The sequence below is a fragment of the Limanda limanda genome, chromosome 17 (assembly GCF_963576545.1).
Source record: "Limanda limanda chromosome 17, fLimLim1.1, whole genome shotgun sequence".
In the NCBI taxonomy this organism is placed as follows: Eukaryota; Metazoa; Chordata; class Actinopteri; order Pleuronectiformes; family Pleuronectidae; genus Limanda; species Limanda limanda.
This window is the reverse complement of record NC_083652.1, coordinates 14,628,212-14,647,003: the sequence shown is the minus strand read 5'-3', so window position 1 is coordinate 14,647,003 and position 18,792 is coordinate 14,628,212. Positions and strand designations below refer to the sequence as shown.

The 18,792-nt window shown below is 44.2% G+C and overlaps 1 protein-coding gene across 1 annotated transcript; it reads right to left on the bottom strand.

Annotated features, from left to right (window-relative positions):
* Positions 1-2,005: 2,005 nt before the first annotated feature.
* LOC133023273 (myocardin-related transcription factor A-like) lies at positions 2,006-18,012 on the bottom strand. The gene is made up of 17 exons (XM_061090263.1): positions 17,947-18,012; positions 13,856-13,911; positions 12,257-12,332; positions 11,998-12,156; positions 8,805-8,965; positions 8,409-8,510; positions 7,860-7,922; positions 7,588-7,772; positions 7,220-7,394; positions 6,641-6,896; positions 6,308-6,474; positions 5,255-6,145; positions 4,987-5,160; positions 3,453-3,602; positions 3,260-3,340; positions 2,672-2,720; positions 2,006-2,571 (listed from the first exon to the last, which is right to left on the bottom strand). The coding sequence occupies exons 1-17, from the start codon at positions 17,951-17,953 to the stop codon at positions 2,006-2,008; spliced, it is 3,318 nt and encodes a 1,105-aa protein (XP_060946246.1). The 5' UTR covers positions 17,954-18,012.
* Positions 18,013-18,792: the final 780 nt, after the last annotated feature.

Sequence of the window (18,792 nt, the reverse complement as noted above, 5' to 3'; positions counted from 1 at the left end):
TATGTGGGTTTATATATAAACCCACATAGTTGTGTGTCTTTGTGTGTTTGTGCTTTTTATAGATCTTCAAAGATAAGCAGCGAGGTTGAGGATGAGACGTTAAACAAAACACATAAGCATATAGTGATGTTCAGCTTTGTAGTTGAGTGTCGTCCGCTTCTTCAGCATCAAACAGAACAAAGGCCTCGTGAAACATTATCAGTTTTATTTTATAAATCAAAAAATGTTCTCGCTTAATCGCCCGTTTCAGGACGTCAGAGTCTCATCATCATTTCAATCAGTAGATCTGTAAAACAGCCATTTATCACAGGTTGGATGTTACACATGTTCACAAAACCAGTAACAACCAGTGTCTAATCATACGATGATATAATTACTGCCCTGAGGTTTTATGCCTCCCCTCCAACAAGCAGTAGTTTCATTTGCAATATTAAGACTTACTGTATATGACCTTTGACCTTGGCCTACTGAAATCTAATCATTTCCTCTTTGAGTCCAAGTGACAACTGAGGAAATTCTCTAAAGGCACATTTGAAATATCATGTTAAACACATGTTTTGTGAGGCCACCATGATCGGGTCTGCGTCTAAAAATATATACAAGTAGTCACAGTTCACACCAACCTATACACCAGAGTGTTACACTCTGGTGTATAGATTAAAAAACAACTATACAAACAAATGTCTGATAATGAATCTTTAGTGCCTAAACATCAGTGTAAAACCTCAGTGGCCACAGTACTGATACAGTACAGGAAAGCCAGTTATCATCATTAAAACAAAAAATATGACAAATACCCTAATATGAAGGCATTTTATCCAACTGTATTCAGTCCCTTCCCTTTTATATTGTACTGTTTGATTATTAAGTGCAAACAGAACGGGAGTGAAACGACAGTGAAGCTGTTTCTAAAGCAGTAACACGCAGTGTTGTGAATATAGATGCAGATTCTACATCAGGTGCACAAACCTTAGTCCCACATGTTTACATTCAGAGGTCGTCATAGCAAAGACATTCATACACAAAACATATAAATACAAAATGTGTGCACGTGTTTATAATGTTCATTATAAGACTTGCATCAATTGAGAAATTAAGACAGTTGGCTTCACGTGACATATTAAAGGGCCCTTCTCTGACAAATACTCAAAAAACACCCCAATATTTAAAATATCACTGTAATGTTCTCTCTGTAATTCTGCAAATAAATTAAAACAAGATAAATCTGTTATCTTGTTGTGCTCATCTGCAGCAGTCAACATCTCTCACCTCTGTACCTGATGCAGTAATTCCCTTCACTGGTGACAGCTAGCTACATAAAACGTTTTGCATAATAGTTGTTTATAGGAAGTTGTGTTGTGAATGAAACATTAAATGTCTTGTGTCCTCCAGAATGACGTCAAATCAATTAATTAGCTTAATTTCTCCCACTGTTCATATGATGGGAACGTTTTCTCCTGAATAGTTTAAATATGTTTAAATTCTGGAGGGCAGCTCGTCTACAAACAACCTATTTACACAGTTGTGTTGCTGGGAAATCAGTCTTTGACCCAATCTCATCGATTACCTATATCTTTCTCCTGCAGTGGTCAAATATGGATTATCTTTACTACGAAAGGCAGCGAAGGACGAGTTTGCATCCTAATTAGACAAAGGTCAAATAAACCGATTGACCTTTCCACATCAACATGGCCTCTGTGTCCTCAGGTAGATTCGTCTGTCTGTCACAACTGGTACATGACCCAGTTTAAAGAGCCTCAGCACAGATGGCGGCCAGATCTATATCTAAGAAGATATACTATGTAAGTGGGTACATATGTAGGACCTGCCTAATACTTGTATGCAGTCAATACTGCAGCGTGTGAGTAAAATACAGGTCAAAGTGCTTGAGGATTCAATAAAGCAACGTGTGTCAAGATGCAGAGAAAAGTGCTCTCATCAAAAACTGAAGTCTTGGCAATTAGCTCCATGTTTGTGTCTGTGTGCTAACTGCTGCTCATCCATCCTACAGGCAGGAGTCCCAGTGTATCTGCAGGTCACAACTGTCCAGGAAGTCTGTGGAGAAGATACTAGGGGGGGTGTGGGGGCCGAGCGGGGCGAGCGGGGTGCTCTCCTCCCCCGTCTCTACTCCCATCGTGAGATCCAACCAATCCATGCTGTCCAGGCCGCGCTCCTCCTCGTGGGCCATGTCGAAGGTGTCCATGGGAGACGGGGGGTGGTCCAGGATGCTGGGGGTGCACAGCATTTGGCTGTGGAGGTCGTCGATCAGCGTCAGCAGGCCTCCAGGCTCCACCCCCAGGAGAGGCCTGCCCGTGGTGCTCTCCAGGAAGTCCTCCAGGCGTCCGCCCCCGGTGCTACCGAAGTGCGGCTCCTCTCCTGCGGCGTCGACCAGAGTCTGAAGCTCGGAGCCCGCTGAGACGGAGGGCGGGGGGGTGTCACAGCTGGGTGCGACGGGGGGAGATAGCATCAGCTGGAATGGGGAGGCAGAGGGAGAGGGGGAGGAGGCTGGGGAGTTTGGACTGAGACGGTCCAGGGTCGAGTCTGATGCTGTGTTGAAGGAGGTCGACTTCTCTATGGAGAGAAACACAGAAAATGTTAATGTTTCACAGTGAAGTGTCGACCTGAGGCTGACGGATCAGGAAGAGAGGAAACAGAGCGGACGATGTCTCACCTCCTGTCTGCAAGATGATGTCGATAAAATCATCTTCATGCTCTGTAGGCTGAGGGGGGGGGAGACACACAAACACACACAGTGTTACTGCATGACACGAGCACTTTATGTGGAATGTTGTGATAAAATGCGCAATACAAAAGATACTAAAACAAAAACTAGAACAGGCTCTCTGTGGTTGGTTGGCTGCCTCCGCTGACTAGAGCAGTTTCAGTTCCATGACCTTTGACCTCTGAAATCTAATCAAATCATCTTCAAGTCCAAGTCAAAAAATGTTGGGGATGAGGTCAAAGTTACCTTGACCTTTGGCCCTAATCAGTTTATCCTTGAGTCCAACTGTGCGTTTTTCAAATTTAAATAAATCCTTCAGGCATTGTGGAGATAGAAGAATGAGACGGACAGTAACAACAGAAAAACCTGACACCTGTGGGCCACTGGCTGTCAGCGGCGCGAAGCCATAAATATAACAACAAACTGGCAAAGGTCATTAAAATCATTATTATGAACATTTGCAGCCGGGTGTGTAAAGGTTTACATAAAACAGCTGATTTGTGCAATGACACATTGGGAGCATGCGGCGCGTCATACTTTGTTATCAGGCGAGGGGGCGGCCGTCAGAGCAGGAGCTGGAGACAGACGATTAAATAAAACATCCAGACTGGAGCTGAGCTGGAAACAGAAGAAAAAGTTTCACTTTCCAAGGACAAGATAATGGGGAAAGTTGGATTTGGGGAAAGTTAGAAATCCCCTTGAAGGATTATCCATGTGGTCGATCACTTACAGTGTGAGAGGAAGGTGATGGGAGGTTTTCCCCCGAGGGAGCGGCCTCCTGGTTCTGGAGGAGAGGCTGAACACTGGGGGGGGCAGACACACACTGAGCGGCCCCCTGCTGTGGTCGGTCCCCTGACACATGAGGTCCTCTGCTCTCTACCTGCTTCTTCAAGTTAAAAAAAGGTATTTATTTCCCAATGGTTCACAGTGATGATTTTTAAACTGACATACCCTACACACCACTATTTGAATGTATCTATTGCTTTAAACTAAATTGGGTTTATATCAATCCTTTCATTTTTCTATACATTTCCCTTATATAATTACTCTTTATCCATTACTTATTTGACTAATATCCATGTATTATTTCAACCACTCAATCATAGCCTTTACTAATTTCAGCATCTATCACATTATCCAATATTTAAGCTAATTCATCCATCATGTTAATCATGTAAATTATCTCAATTTACTTTTGGTTTGTATATAAACTGTTGGTGTTCATCCATTAATTTTTGCCAGATGTTTATACATTTACACTTATCCAGTTCTTTACCTATCCATAGTTACCCCTCACCCATTATTTTCACATATTTATCAGATACTTATATATAATACAATGTATTTCACAATTTATACAGTACACTACTACATTTTTACACACTGTCAGAATGTGGGGATCAGGTGTAACAGCTAACTCAATATGTTTATGTAAGTTTTCTTCTCTTGGTTGAGGAACTTCATGAACCCTGAAGCAACCTCCTGACACACGTACCCTGGGTTGGGATAGTTGTGCTAAACCTTCGCCGACCACCAGGAGCGATGTGAGCAGTCAACAAATCTGTTCATTTTTTGAGGTCGGGCTTCACCCCCGCAGACACAGAAAGCGAGCACACCTGCGCTCCACGAGAAAAGACTCCACGTCTCAATTAGCCGAGATGCGACAGAGTCTTTGTTCCCCCCCCATTAACAACATGAATCATAGTAATGGAGGATGTCATTAGAGTAATTAGCAAAGCAATAATAATCAGCATCTGGCTGGAGTCAGACACTCTTATCGAGGACTGCTGTCATTGTGTGAAACAGCGCAAGTCATTAATTTCCACAGACTCACTGGAGCAGTTCTTTCACTCATGTTTCTGTCTCTGTTTTAGTGACACATTCACAGAGCAGCCTGATGCTGCACTTCGGATGAGGAGGGAGGCTCCGGGCTTTGGTTGAGGATGAGGAGTGTCACAGGGATCCATGCAATATGCAAATATGATGCTATCAGTGGAGATTTATGCGTCAATATCATCATACAATCATATCTCTGCACTACATTGGAGCCAATCCCAGCTGACATTGGGTGGGAGGCGGGGTTACACCCTGGAGAGGTCGCCAGCGTATCAGAGGTCAATTTAGAATCTCTCTAATCCCCAATCTGCATGACCTTGGACTGTGCGAGGAGGTCGGAGAACACAGAGAAAACCCGGGAAGAACAAACAAACACCACAAAGAAAGACCCGAGCTGAATTGGGATTTAGAAAATGTATGCGATGTACCTGGAGAGTGATGTGATTGGTCACTTTTGCCTCGGGTTTGTCAGTGATGCGATTGCTCAGTGCGATCAGGAAGTGGTTTCCTTCCCCGTCGGTGACCAGGGCCGCGGTGGAGTCTGACCAGGTCGGGAGAGAGAGGGCCGATCCTGGCTGCTCCTTCACGTGCTCCTGAGACACCTGCACAAACACAAAAAGACAGTTAGAGGAAGAATCACTAGGTGTAAGTCTTCGAAATATTATCTACAGCTTCGACCCTGAACCCCGACCTCACCTGTGGAGGCTGCTGCTGCACCTGTTGTTTCTTTTGTATAATCACCTGTTGTTGCTTCAAGTGTATCTTGGAGTGTATCTGGATTTGCTGTGGCTGTTTTGTTTGCTGCTGCTGCTGCTGAAACAGCGGCTTCAGTTGTTGTTTCACTAGAGTCTGTTGATTTAGCTTCTGCTGCTGTTTGTGAGATTTCTTCTTTTTCTGCAGAGAGAGTTTCTGTTGATTCTCCAGCGCCTGGTTACGGTTGTGGATGTTTTGCTGCTGCAGCAGGAGTCTGTGCACGACGTGCCGCTGGGCCAGCTGCAGAGCGTTCTGCTGCAGACAAGCACCATGCTCCTGTTTGTTCTGTTCATCCATGTGCAGCTGAGTTTTCTCCTGTGCTTCCTGAGCTTGCAAGTAAGATCCACGGGAGTCTAGGGATTGCACTTCCTCCGTCTCAGGTGCTTCCTGTTTGACTGTGACTTTAGTGTCACAGGAAACAGATGATGTGGGAGGGGGGAATGGAGGATGGACAGACGTGAGGGGGACACCGGGCTTATCAGGAGGTTCTTGTTTTACTCTTAAAAGAACCACAGGCTCAGAACCCTGCGCTCCTCGGTTCGCATGCTGCAGCTGCATCCTCAGAAACTCCACCAGCCTCTGCGTCTGCCTCAGCATCCTGGTCAACTCCTCTATCTGCTGGTCTTTCTCCTTCAGCATCTGGTCTTTGTCCAGAGTCCGTACTGGAGCTGTGGGGACAGCTGATGGGAGCAGGCGATGTTTCTGCAGAGATGCTGGCTTTAGAGAGAACTGACACGGAGCTGGGACGGAAAATGGGAACTCTTGTTTAATAGCCTTTGGAAGCTGAGGAGCTGAAGATGACTGAAGACCCGACTGGGAGAGAGGGGACATCATCTATACAGAAAATAAGAATATAATAAATAAACACTGTCATTGACATCCATGGTTCTTGCAAGGTCATGGCATGGTTAGATTTTTCAATATTCACACGTGTGAGATGAGTCACAAATGTGAAGATGCTTAATTCAACAGATCACATGTGAAGCTTATTCCCACCATTTCCTCCAAAGCATCACTGCTGCCGCTGGACTCCTCTGGACTGCTGGTGGCTGGCGGCTGGTCAGAGAGGCTGATGGAGACGGGTGGGGGGGGTGGTGGTGACACCGAACCACTGGAGGTCACAAGCTGCTGAGGAGCGGCTGCAGGGGGAGAGGAGGTGTTACATGCGTCGGTCACACAGAGATCATGCATGAGTTATTTAACAGACAACACACTTATCATACTCTGTCATTATTGTTTGCTACATTTAATTTCTACCCCCACTGACTAATACATAATAGATAAAAGGAAACACCACGGTGCGGCACAGTGGGAATCCTCTGCAGTCACCTCGCTGACTCGTGAGGGAGGAAGCCCGGCAGCACTGGATCTGTTGCTGCTGTGCTGAGCTGTCGGCTGCAGCAGGATGGGAGGATCTTCCTGCTCCTTCCGCCCCCGGCCCTGTGTTACCCCCTGCTGTTGGAGAGGGGGTGGTGCCACTGCCTCCGTTCAGCTCCTGGTAGGCCTTCAGCCTCTCGATGAGGCCTGGTTTGGTGCCGGAGACTGGCAAGCTGCGCAGCTTCAGCTGGGACTTCAGCTCCACGACCTGACGGGAGAAGGAGAGAAAGAGAAATGGAGAACGAGGGATGAGAGGGATAAGAAGTGAAGAGATAAGGATGAAACATGAGAGGAAAATTGCAAAGGATTAAAGGAGAAGGAGGAGAGGATATAAAATAAAGACAGAATAATCTGTCACTGTCTCTCTCTCTGTCGGCTCTGAGCTAACGGGCCACTTTGCTATGTCAACAAGAATATTTCACAAAATCAGGTTCTATCCACCTGTTATCGCCTCACAGCAGAGACCTGTTGATTCTACACATGTGTCATAGTTTGGGTGATGTGCGCCCACGAGGAGAAATATGATCTAACCTTCATCTCATCCAGGTTTGGAGGTAGAGACCCTGCTTGTGTCCCATCTAAAGGAGCTGAACTCTGAGAGCCGTAACGGCCCTGGACAGAGGGGGCAGCCGGGGGGGCAGCGAGAGGCGGCGACGGGGAGGAGGTGGTCCTGGAGTTGGAGGAGGAAGACAGATTTTTCTGAGGTCTGTCGGGGGGGAGAGGCAGAGGCAGGAAGACGATAGTGATCTTTTCAGCCATTAAACAATTAGAGCAAATGCAAATAAAACCTTTGCACCACCTCAGAGTCTGAGTTCATTCTCAGATGATATTAAACTAAAGAGCAGAACAGAGTGGCTCTTTTTCTTTTTCTTCATATTGAGATCCAACCCCACACTCACTTGGGTGGTGCCGGCAGGATGGCCTGGTAGTTGTAGTGCTGCTGCTGCTGAGTGAGGATCTGGAGATGCAGGAAAAGCTGCTGCTGCTGCAGGATCTTCGCATAAGACGAGTCCAGCAGAGGAGGAGGCTCTTTTTCTCCCTTCTGGTCAGGAGGCACGTACTGATGATACTTTAACTTCTTTATCTGGATTTAAACACATCATGAACAACCTCACAAATCATTATTCAAGGATAATAACTCTATGGTCTAAACACGGGAACAGAAATCTACCTTTGGCTGGTTGTCCTTTGGTTTCTTGTGTCTCTGGGCGGAGCGGTCAGAGTTTGGTTTAGTCTGGAACAAGAAAAGAAGAAGTGATGTTGATCATTATAAACATAAATTTTTGTTTGTATTATGACACAGTGCAGCTGTATTAATAACGTTTCTACCACTTGGGGCATTGCAGCAGGCTGTTAACACAAATAACACAATCCAACCTTTAAAAGTTTGAAAGGTGAATGCATTTGGAGTCGTGTGTGTGGCCACCTGATAAACCTCATATTTGAATGTCTCTTGACTCTAAAGAAAGATTTCTGTGTCTTCAGCTGCAGCTGGAAACGAGTTGACAGTAGAACCATGACAATGGGCCCATGGTGCTAACGGGAGCAGCAGCTGTTGCAAATGTTTCATGCTCTGCTTCACACGGTTCAGGTTGTGCAACAACCGTCACATCACACTTCATCTGAGCTGTTAGTGACACAAACACCATCTTTAGATCTGAGCACAGATTACTGATAGATGAGGCCCTTCTCAACCTGTGAGGTTTGGTTCGTCTCTTACCCTGATGAGAGAGGCCACACCCATCCTCTGGGCAGATGATGTCAGCTTCAGTGAGGGTCGGTGTCCAGAGAGCAGAGGTAGACGAGGGGCTGAAGTACGGTCCTGATGGATGAAAACAGACGTGGAATAAGCTCCACCTTCTACTACGACTTCATCATGGCCTTACAAACAGGCACAGCACCATTCTAGAGACTGGCAGTCAGAAACGTCCCCAACAGACCCCTGAACTCAATCCAGCCAAACCACTCATCACAATATGGCTCTGCAGTATTTCCCCTTAAGTGAATTCTTCCTCGACTTCACTTTGTCCTCTGAATTCACTCTATTTTTACACTCTTGCATCCACGGCACACGACATGTCAGTCACATTCCATCTTCCCTCCAGAGGATTCCTACCTGTGTGGGAGAGGGGCTGCAGCTCTCAGTGTCTGGTGGAGAGGGCGGGGGTCCCACGGCCGCAGGCGACTCCTGTCCTACTGGCTGTTCAGGGGACAGACTGTCACTGCTGTCCACGTCACAGGATGAGTTATCACCTGCAGCCTTTGGAAACTGTGTCGCTGAAGGAGGGGAGAGGGAGACAGGGAAGAACATATATCTTGGTGGATGGAGAAATATTCAAGATCGAGGGCCAATCATATCTACATGTCCAACATCCTAAAGGTTATTCCTTGTTCATGTCAGCTTCAAACGAATTGGCACATGTATTGTTAGTACTGATCGTGAAGTGACTCGTTTATTTCATTTTAAAGACTGATGACAGGACAGGGTAACTTCAGGGATCAATCGGATTTCTACTGAGGCTGGTGTCCCCCCCTAGTGTCCCCCCTGGTGTCCCTGGCCCAATAGTCCCCTTAAACTCAATTAGTTGCATCAAAGTGCACACACTAGCAATCAGATTCAGATCCATGTATTGTTCCCTTGGAGATGGATTCTGTGGAGATGTAAAAAAGCCATATCTCAAATTCCACACCAAATTGTAAAATGTTCTTCTTTGACCTAAACCCCGTTCTTCTGAAATCCTGGTCGACCCAATAGGTGTCGATCCAGAATCCAAACCATCACCACTGTGCCAATGAACTGATGCACTGCTGAAGAGAAATGCTCTCCTCTGTTAGAACCAGCGACACGTCCCTGCATGTGTGTGTTAATGCTCCTCTGACCGTGTGAAATACTACAACAAGCTCCTCACACCACAAGCTTATTCTCCAGTGTCTGCTCCAGAAACGTCTCCCGGAGCGTTTATCCCTGAACAGAGTGAGATGGCAGCTGCAGAGCGCTTAAAAACTTCTTGTGTCTGCATTCACGTCACGGCCACGGATGAGATGATATCTTCTCTGTCGTCCACGCTGCGGCCCCGGATGAGCTCATCTCTATCTCAGGGATCACCTGCATTCATCTGCATTCACTCTCCATCTGCAGCCACATAAATCCATCCCACCTCATTCACACATCTTCTTTAACGTGACAGATGACGTCTCTCTAACGAACAACGAGGACGGGTCGAGTCATTTGTGCTGCGGCTGCATTAACTCTTCATTAAGCCGTTGTTCTTTCTACTTCATCCGGCCGCGCCTCCTGTGCTGCTGATGATTCTCTTTCTACAAAATGTTCAGAGATAAAAAACTGAAATATACATTATATGAAAAGAATCCGAGAAAATTAAATATGCATAGAAACGGATCAAAGCACGGTTTCTTCTGATAATTTCCCCCCCCAAAGGGATCTGATATAATCAATTCATTACTATGCAGACTTATGAGTCTTTACAGGGATTAGGGAGTAAAGCTACCTGCTAGGACCCCCCCCTGACTGGAGTAAAGACTTTACTCCCTCTGTGGATGTTGGAGCTGCTGTGGGCCACAGCAGACAGTTATGTAAAGTACACCACTGGCCATTAGTGTACCATCAGCAGGCGATGATGAAAAGACAACATGGGGGCAGATTTAATTCCCTGTGATCTAACACTGTGATGACTTCCCCACTGATGCGCTGTGCCAGTATGTGTGTGTGTCTGCATGTGTGTGTCTGCATGTGTGTGTCACTGCGTGTTAACTCTGTGTAACTCCCGTGTCCCCAGAGCTCCTGCTGCAACTTGTGATAATGCAATTGTGTTTATTGAGACACGCTGACAGTGACGGATAATCCACTGAGTCTGTATCTTATTGAATCTCAGCAACCTTCCCCCCCCCCGCACATCGATCAAGCAGCTGGACTCAACGTCTCAGGTCTCAGCCTCGGATGTGAGATTAGTTTTCACACCTGAAAGTTCCGACAGAGATTCACGTCTTCATTGTTCACATTTGATTTGTGGTTAGTTTCGGTTTCAGATTACAATTAAGGAATTTAGGACTGTTGTTGTACGACATATGTATGTTCTGTTGTCATCACCTGTTCTTAACGCTGTTGGTTTGACTATTGCATTCGCTTACTTAGCTAAATTGAAATATGATCTGTTGTCGTTGAATCCTCTTCTTCTTCTTCTTCTATTTTTTAATGCCGTCTCAACTTCCTGCAATTAGTGATCAGCACTGAGACCATCTCTTTTGGTCGGACTATAATTGATCTGTCGTCTGGACCCGAGGTCTGAGGCACGTTACACTTTTATTTAGGCTCAGACTAAACTGCAAAGTCTGAAGCTCTGCGCCAAACAAGGTGGATGTGAAAGCCTCCTAAGTACTCGCCCACCTATGTTTCTTTTATTACTAAAGTGTAAATGATGTCATTATACCTGTCACAATATTACATCACAGAGATATCACCTCTCATTCAGACTCTCAACTCTTCAATTAGTATCTAATTCTCCTAATAAAAGATAATGTGTTCTGGTAGCAGCCAGCGTGGCTATTTAAAGCTGACAGCAGAGGAGGGAGAGACGTCTCAACTTTGCATCTGTCAAGCAGAGATGAGAGGCCATGCATGATTTACTTTATCCTACTTTAACCTTTCAAACCCACAGCAGCGGAGGTTCTGAAGCAGGAAGAGTCGCACTGCAGTGTATGTTGGATGTAAATACGTGTGTGTGTGTGTTAACTGTGTGTGACGAGGCAACTGTGTGGGTGCATGTTTGTGTGTGTGTGTGTGTGTTTGTGTGTGTGTGTGTGTGTGTGTGTGTGTGGGTGGGTGCACAGCTGAGGCATCAGAGAGGAAACATCAGTGTGTTCATAAAAGCTGGAGGAGAGGACCAAGAGGGACAACCTGTCAGGAGCCTCAAAGTGTAGGTGTGCTGTGATATATTGCACATTTGAAATCTTATTATTTATTTTGTTTACCCTCCTCTGCAGCATATACAGAGGGTTATTTTATGTGAGGGTGAATTCAGAATTTATTGGCCACAAGAGGGCAGAAAAAGCAACAAACAAGTTGGGAACTAAGAAATGAAGGTTGTTACAGCTGACACACGTTGACGGGATGATTTTAACTGGGTTCTGTGTGCAGCCACCCTAAAGACATGCATATGAGTAACACAGAGAGCAGAGAGAAACTCAACCTAACGACTCAAGACTCAGAGGTCTGGATACCCGACAGTAGCTTTAAAACAATAGCTGAGGCACCTGAAGCCCGACAAGCTGGTGATGAAGGCAGCACTAACCTATGGCCTGTTTAATGATGGAGTGAAAAGGCAGGATGTTTTTGTGAATCAGCTCCATGGGCCCCGGCCGATGGGAGATCTTATCGTTCAAGTCGTCGGCGAGGCGAGCTCTCTTCAGCTGCAGCTGCTTCACCTGCAGCGACGGCTCCGCTGACGTCTCTGGAAGCCAAACACACAAATAGTAGAAATGTTTAACATCATGTTTTACATCATTAGAAGTAATTAGTCAAACTGCAAGGGGGCGCTCTGCAGCTCTTACCCTCCAAGATGTGCATCCTGATCAGTTCTGTTCGCTCCGGTCGACTCCTGATCTTCCTCTTGAGATAGTCCTCAGTCTGCAGAAAGAGAGAAATAGACGGTTATATATACACATAATACATTGTTATCTTTCCATAATATGTTTTCTCATTAACATTTAATGTGGTTGCAGCTTTTTTCATATGTTTTGGGAGTGTACACCAGTGGCAGAATTTTGGAAAATGATCTCCTTGAATTTATCTAAGTTGTTTAATATTAAGTTGCCTTGTTTGCCTGCTACATTCATTTTAAATGATTTATCAGGACTGGGGTTGACCCTGGACAAGAGGAAAGCGTTGTTGGCGGGATTCACTGCTGCAAAAAAACTTGTTGCTACACGCTGGAAACCTCCACACTCACTTTCTTTCCGAGCATGGATTTTAACATACTTGGACATTGTCTATTTAGAACTGTCAACAGCTCGAGTACATGGAGCCAAAGAATCCGCTATAAAGGCCTGGGAATCGCTCCTAACTGTCCTCCGTGCGCTTCAACTGTAATATGTGATTAAGCTTTCTTTAGGAAGCTGGATCCGGGATGTGGGTGGTTTGTGTTTGGGGTAGTTTTATTTTATTTTATTCATTTATGTTATTTTATGTTATTTTATTTCCCTGTGATTTTATTACATACATATGTTATTGTTTTTGTATTAATGACCTATTGTATATTTGTGTTTGTTTATTTATTATTTTCATATATATATATTTTTTCTATTTTATTATTTGACTTATTCCTAGTTATTATTTTTCCTTTATTGTTTACTTTTGTGTGTCTATAAACATTGACAGGTATGAGTACATGTGAATATATATGTTGTTATTGATTACTGTAACATTGATCTGTACCTTGCTACATTTCTCAGTAAAATAAAAAGTTGATCACAAAAAAAAAAAACATTTAATGTGGTTCATCACACCTGGGTTTTGCTAATGCTAATTATTAAAACTCATTCATTACTTTTGGCTGGGGGTTAAATTGGGATTTATTATGTAAGAAGGTGGATTAGTGAATTTAAATTAGAGAATACAAAGTCCGTTAGCTGGTTTCTTTATATTAATTAATGACCTATTTTTTCTCCCTTACATCCACCTGGCTCTCTGCCATATGTCTGTCTGTCTGACGAGTGACTGACTGATCTGCTCGTGTAGAAGAAAAACCCCTCGACAGAAAAAAGGGAAAGCCCACGACAGCTCTGATGTTTTCAAGTTCTGACGTTTGCTCTCTCTCTGCTTCTCGTGTGACGGGCGAGCACAGTGTGTGCTGTAATATGCAGCTGGGCCCCAGGAGGGGGGGGGGAGATCAGAGCAAACGATCAACACAAGACTTGGTATTAAAAATATGATCTGTGCTGGGAGAACGTAGGCCTACATGTTGCTTTTAGCCAACCTTGTCTATTTATTTTGGCTGACGATAAAAAATGTATAATCCCCATTTATGCATTATTGTTTGTTATTCTCCAATTAACACTTGTAACTAACTATTTCAATGATTACTAATCTTTCCAACTATTTAACTTAATCCATAACTTAAGCCGTGATCGACTGGAGGATGACAAACTCACCCGTGCTCGTTCCAAGCTCCTTCTCTGTTCATGGAAGGCCGCTGAACTTTTCAGTGCTTGAGGAATAAAGATGGAGAGAGAGAGAGAGCATTAATGGCTGGTGGTACATTCATTCCACTGAAAGGAAATGGAGAGCAAAAGGGCTTTGAATGGCTCTTTGCTTCTACAGTTCAGGTTCGGTGCAGTTTGAATTGGTTTACTGATCGTGAGGATTATTGCTTTTCTATCGACAAATCTTTTCCTTTCTCACATTTGAGAAAGATTCCAGTGAACTATCTGTCACACGCTCATAGATCTTAGAATAAAGTGCACAATGGCCTGGGCAGTGGTCCCAATGCAGACACTTCAAAAGGGTCAAAGCTCACAAGCTCAAGGAGGAAGACTAACGAGATGTACGCCCGTTCAATGAGCCTCTCCAGAGCAGAGGCATTTATGGAATATGCTCCTGTAGCTCTATGATTATGCAAAAGCCCAGGAATTACTCAGATACTGCACATGCCTAATGTTCACATCCATACTGGGTGATCACTGTATGATTCATAACTACGACTTCAGCTCAATGTAATCCTCTTAAACCTACAAAGTAAGAAACCTTAGGCCACACGCTGGGATATCTATCACTAAAGTTTCTTACTGAATGTCAACCAAACCAGATGCATGTTTTAATTGCTGAACATCAGGTCACAAGTTAAACGGATGCAGTCAAAACACTGACCAGTGCAGATATGAGTCACAGGCTTAATACTGAAGTGCACGTACATGTACACACACATGCAGAGGCTGCACATACACATCTGTGGTGGGACTAGGTTAGCAACCCCCAAGGGCAAGACTGCTGGTACCTGCTCAAGCCTCAGTTCACGTCGCTGAGCACTGTCACACCGCTGGTACACACTCTCTCGTGCACACCCTGGGGACATCCATCCCCCCCCCCCAAGACCTCTCACCCGTCCACAGTGGGGTCGAGTGGCCTCCTTGTGGGTGTGAGAGCATGCCCATCACTCAGCTACACAGGAAACGATCAGTGGAACGGAGGGGCAGCGTGGACGGGTGGATGAGCACGGAGTGAGGTTTTTCGAAAGCTGGGGCGAAAGTGAAAATGATTGAAACGGATAAGAAGAGGACGGAGAGTCATAAAAAAAACGAATTTAAGGAAGACAGGGAGCGGAGATAAATGGAGAGAGGCAGCTGGAAGAAAAATGGAACAACAGGCCGGAGGGCAAATGAAGGGGAGGAAATAGAGATTGGTGGGATGAGGTCAGGGAGAAAAGACCCCATTATGTGCATGAGTGGCTCCACCATGGCTTCTTGCCAACCAGCTAAAGTTAACCAGCATTGCCGGCCTTTAAACTCTGGGATCAGCTTCACTTCCTCCAGTGGTGCTCGTCAGTTTAAGGTTAGTCCTCCACTGAAAAGTGCTTTTTCATCGAGTGTTAACTGACTTACTTGTGTTTAAAATACTCCGCTCTGCTTAAAGTATATATTGAGGGCTTTTAAAAAAACTTCTTTTAAGTAAACGCAAAAAACTTTTGAGGCTTAAAGTGTGACCTCCTGTTCAAAGTGATGAATCTATTTTTCCATATGCATCGCGTTTTTCTGAGAAGTGTGTACAGGCAAGGAATCACACGTCACAACCACACGCCACAGCCTCACGAAACCCAACATGCGCGAAGACAGTCGACAACCAGCCAGTTTCATTATGAATGATTATCATGAAGAACAAATAAAACAGTGAAGCAGGAATTGTGCTGAGCAGATTAGAGAAGGGAAAGAAAAGAGCAAATACATGTGAAAGAGACAGAGCACAAACAGATGAAGAGAGGTTGAGGCAAAGCTAGAGAGAGAAACGGTGACGGTTTGTGAGACGTTTGTGAGCAGCAGGAGTTTCCTCTGAGGTGTAGTGTGAAGTTTTATGAAAGGAATGAAGAGGATGTGGGTTCAAGAGACGTACTCTGATGACAAATGCACGATGAAGTGCAAGATGGACAAAAGATGAAGAGACAGCGAGAGGAATGGAGAGAGTTCAAAGGTGAAGGAGTGTAACGTTTACTGAAGTCATCAGAGAATGGGAAGAATGGGAGGAGAGTTATTGATTAAAGAAACAGGGAGGTAAGAGAATATAGAATAAAAAGAGAGGAGTGGTCGGTCAATTGAAGGAGGAGTGAGGACCAGACACATATGGAAGAGAGAAGACTGAAGCCAACAGTAAAGAGGAGGAAAGAAGACTTAAACAAGAGGAAATGTACCCTTTTTTTACTATAAATAAAGAATGAAAATAACACGATCAGCAGTTGAGGTAGTTTTACTTCATGAAAGCAACTTGCTTCCTGCTCTCAGTGCCCCTCTCTCTCTCTCTCTCTCTCTCTCTCTCTCTCTCTCTCTCTCTCTCTCTCTCTCTCTCTCTCTCTCTCTCTCTCTCTCTCTCTCTCTCTCTCTCTCTCTCTCTCTCTCTCTCTCTCTCTCTCTCTCTCTCTCTCTCTCTCTCTCTCTCTCTCTCTCTCTCTCTCTCTCTCTCTCTCCCACAGAAGGGACTCGATGGTAGAGTTTGCCTCTTTGTTGACGAGGTAGATTTCATTTTGCATCTTTTCACACTAACGTAGCTCTGTGGCCAGATGAGGTCTGAGCCGAGCTCATTATTCATGCTGCCTGTGTACGGAGATAAGAGCTGGTTCTTGTATTGCAATGGTTATATATATATATACACACACACATATAGGAAAGGGGAAGTATGCATTTGTGAATCAGAGCGGAAAATACCCTGGTGTGGGCAGCTTATTAAAGCATTCAGCACCAGAACAGATCTTCTACCTGCAGATAAGACGCCCAGGACAGAACAGTGACTGTGTGTGGACATGAGAACAAATGAATGTAAACAGAGTTGTGTGAGATTAACTATGAACTTTGTGCTGGTGCTGTGATGAGCTGCCTCTAATGAAGACGTTGTGGAAAAGCCTGTTACACCGACTTAATTCATGTTGGGCCACAGGAATAAAAAACACAACTAAACCAGTCTGACGCTACAATGGAAAATCTTTGAATCAGATAAAATGCAGTAAACGGATGTTAATGCTGACATATGACCTCGCTTCACTTCACTCTCAGACTGAAACTCTCTGACTGTCTCGAGACGTTGGCACCGTCTTAACCACAAATCCTTTATGTGACTGCTGTGTGGCAAACGATGAAGCTAAAGCTAGAGAGAGACGACAGATTCTCACAGACGACACGAGAACCAAAAACCTCAGTTTCTGCATCAGTTTGCTTTACAGGTGCATCTGTTCACAGCAGCTCCCTGCAACCACATCGTCTCCTCAGGAAGGGTTAGGGTTCTGTCTTCATTCAAACAAACTCTGGAGGTTTTGGTTTATTGTTGTTTTGCAGAAAATGAAATGCATCTCATTACTCTGAGAGATGCCTATAATATTATGTTGTTGCTATTGAGGCTAAGAGCTAAAACACAAATCCTCATCTGCAATAGACACAATTACGTTTGCATATTTTATCAGGAGTGTGCTCTGTACTTATATGTTCTTTACAGTTGGTTGATCATTTTACATGTTGAATATTCTTCTGTTCTTTAATCTTGAATAAAACTATTATTATGATTCCAGACAGGGTCAGGGTTTGAATCCTGATTCATTCCTTTGTTATTGTAACCTGGATTTCCTTTGGAATAGTTAGTTGGTTATATAAACCCAATTATTTCAATACATCACTTTCTGCTGTGTAGTGTTGATGATATTTTTATAATTAAATGACATTTTAAATAACTGCTTTATGTTGTGCAAGGCTGGAAAATCCAACTTCATTTTTCTAAATTTACACTTCATGTGTTAAAACATGTAAATGTGACCCCCATTTATTTTGGAATAAATATTGGTTTAAACAACTTCAACCATAAACTGCATGTTCTATGTCAGAGTCTTGTTTAGGCACAAACTTTTATCATCGTGCTCTATTACACATTACACATGGTCTTCAAGTTGTGCAGATCTGAATTGGTGAGTACTTGTGGTAAATATAGATTTTAAATGTTAACATACATTTCACATTATAACAAGTTTCTTCATAACACTTTGCTGTGGACTTACGTGGCATGATTCCCTGGTTGATCAGATCTGCTCTCGTCCTCCTCTGTTGCAGCTTCAGCTGGAGAACTGAGCACAGACATAGAATGAAGAAGAAGAAGAAGAAAGAAGTCGGTCACTGCAGAACGAACGGAGAGCGTCATTACATCATCAAATCAAACCCACAGCACATCTTCCCTCCGTCAGCTCCCTGGCACAGGAAGCCCCCAAAACACCATGCTCGTAACTTAGATGCAAGTTTAACAAAAAGGAAAAACGTCAAATAAAAAAGTCTGCGGATGAAATATCGAGGCAATAAAAGTAAGTAATAATGGTGAAGTGTTACAGTGAAGCCGCTCTGCAGGGAGGATGTTATCAGCACCGTTTGCTGCTGGTGATCAAATCTGTGAGAAGACGCTCACAAGTTATGTCAACCGCTGCGAAGGGAAGTGAAACACACGCAGAGACGGACACACCAACAGCTTCCTGTGTCGAGGATCTGATAAAGTCACACTGCAAATACAACTGAATTCATCAGAGCTCATCACTGCAGAAACACATCAGAAAAGTTTGAGATAACAGAAAGACATTCGAACGCACTTTTGAAGAGGACATTAATTATCCTGCTTTTCATTCATTTTCATTATTCAGCACAAAACCTTAAAGTCCTTCAGGTTCCTGACATTTACATTTGTGGAGTCTGCTCAGAAAAGAGCACATGATTTGTTCTGCTTGTTCTTTATGGACACCACATACATATATATTTTATCTTACTGAAGAAAAGTGTGAGGCCTGAACCTCCAGTTCTATCTGCGTCATGTAATCAGCATTAAGTCGATAAGTTAAGTGACAAGACAGTTCCTAATAAAA

Coding starts and splice junctions, on each gene's coding strand:
- LOC133023273 (XM_061090263.1), bottom strand. Junction 12,333..13,855: donor GGAGCTTGGAACGAGCACGG/GTGAGTTTGTCA, acceptor CTCTTTCTGCAG/ACTGAGGACTATCTCAAGAG. Junction 5,161..5,254: donor TGCAGCAGCAGCCTCCACAG/GTGAGGTCGGGG, acceptor GTGTTTGTGCAG/GTGTCTCAGGAGCACGTGAA.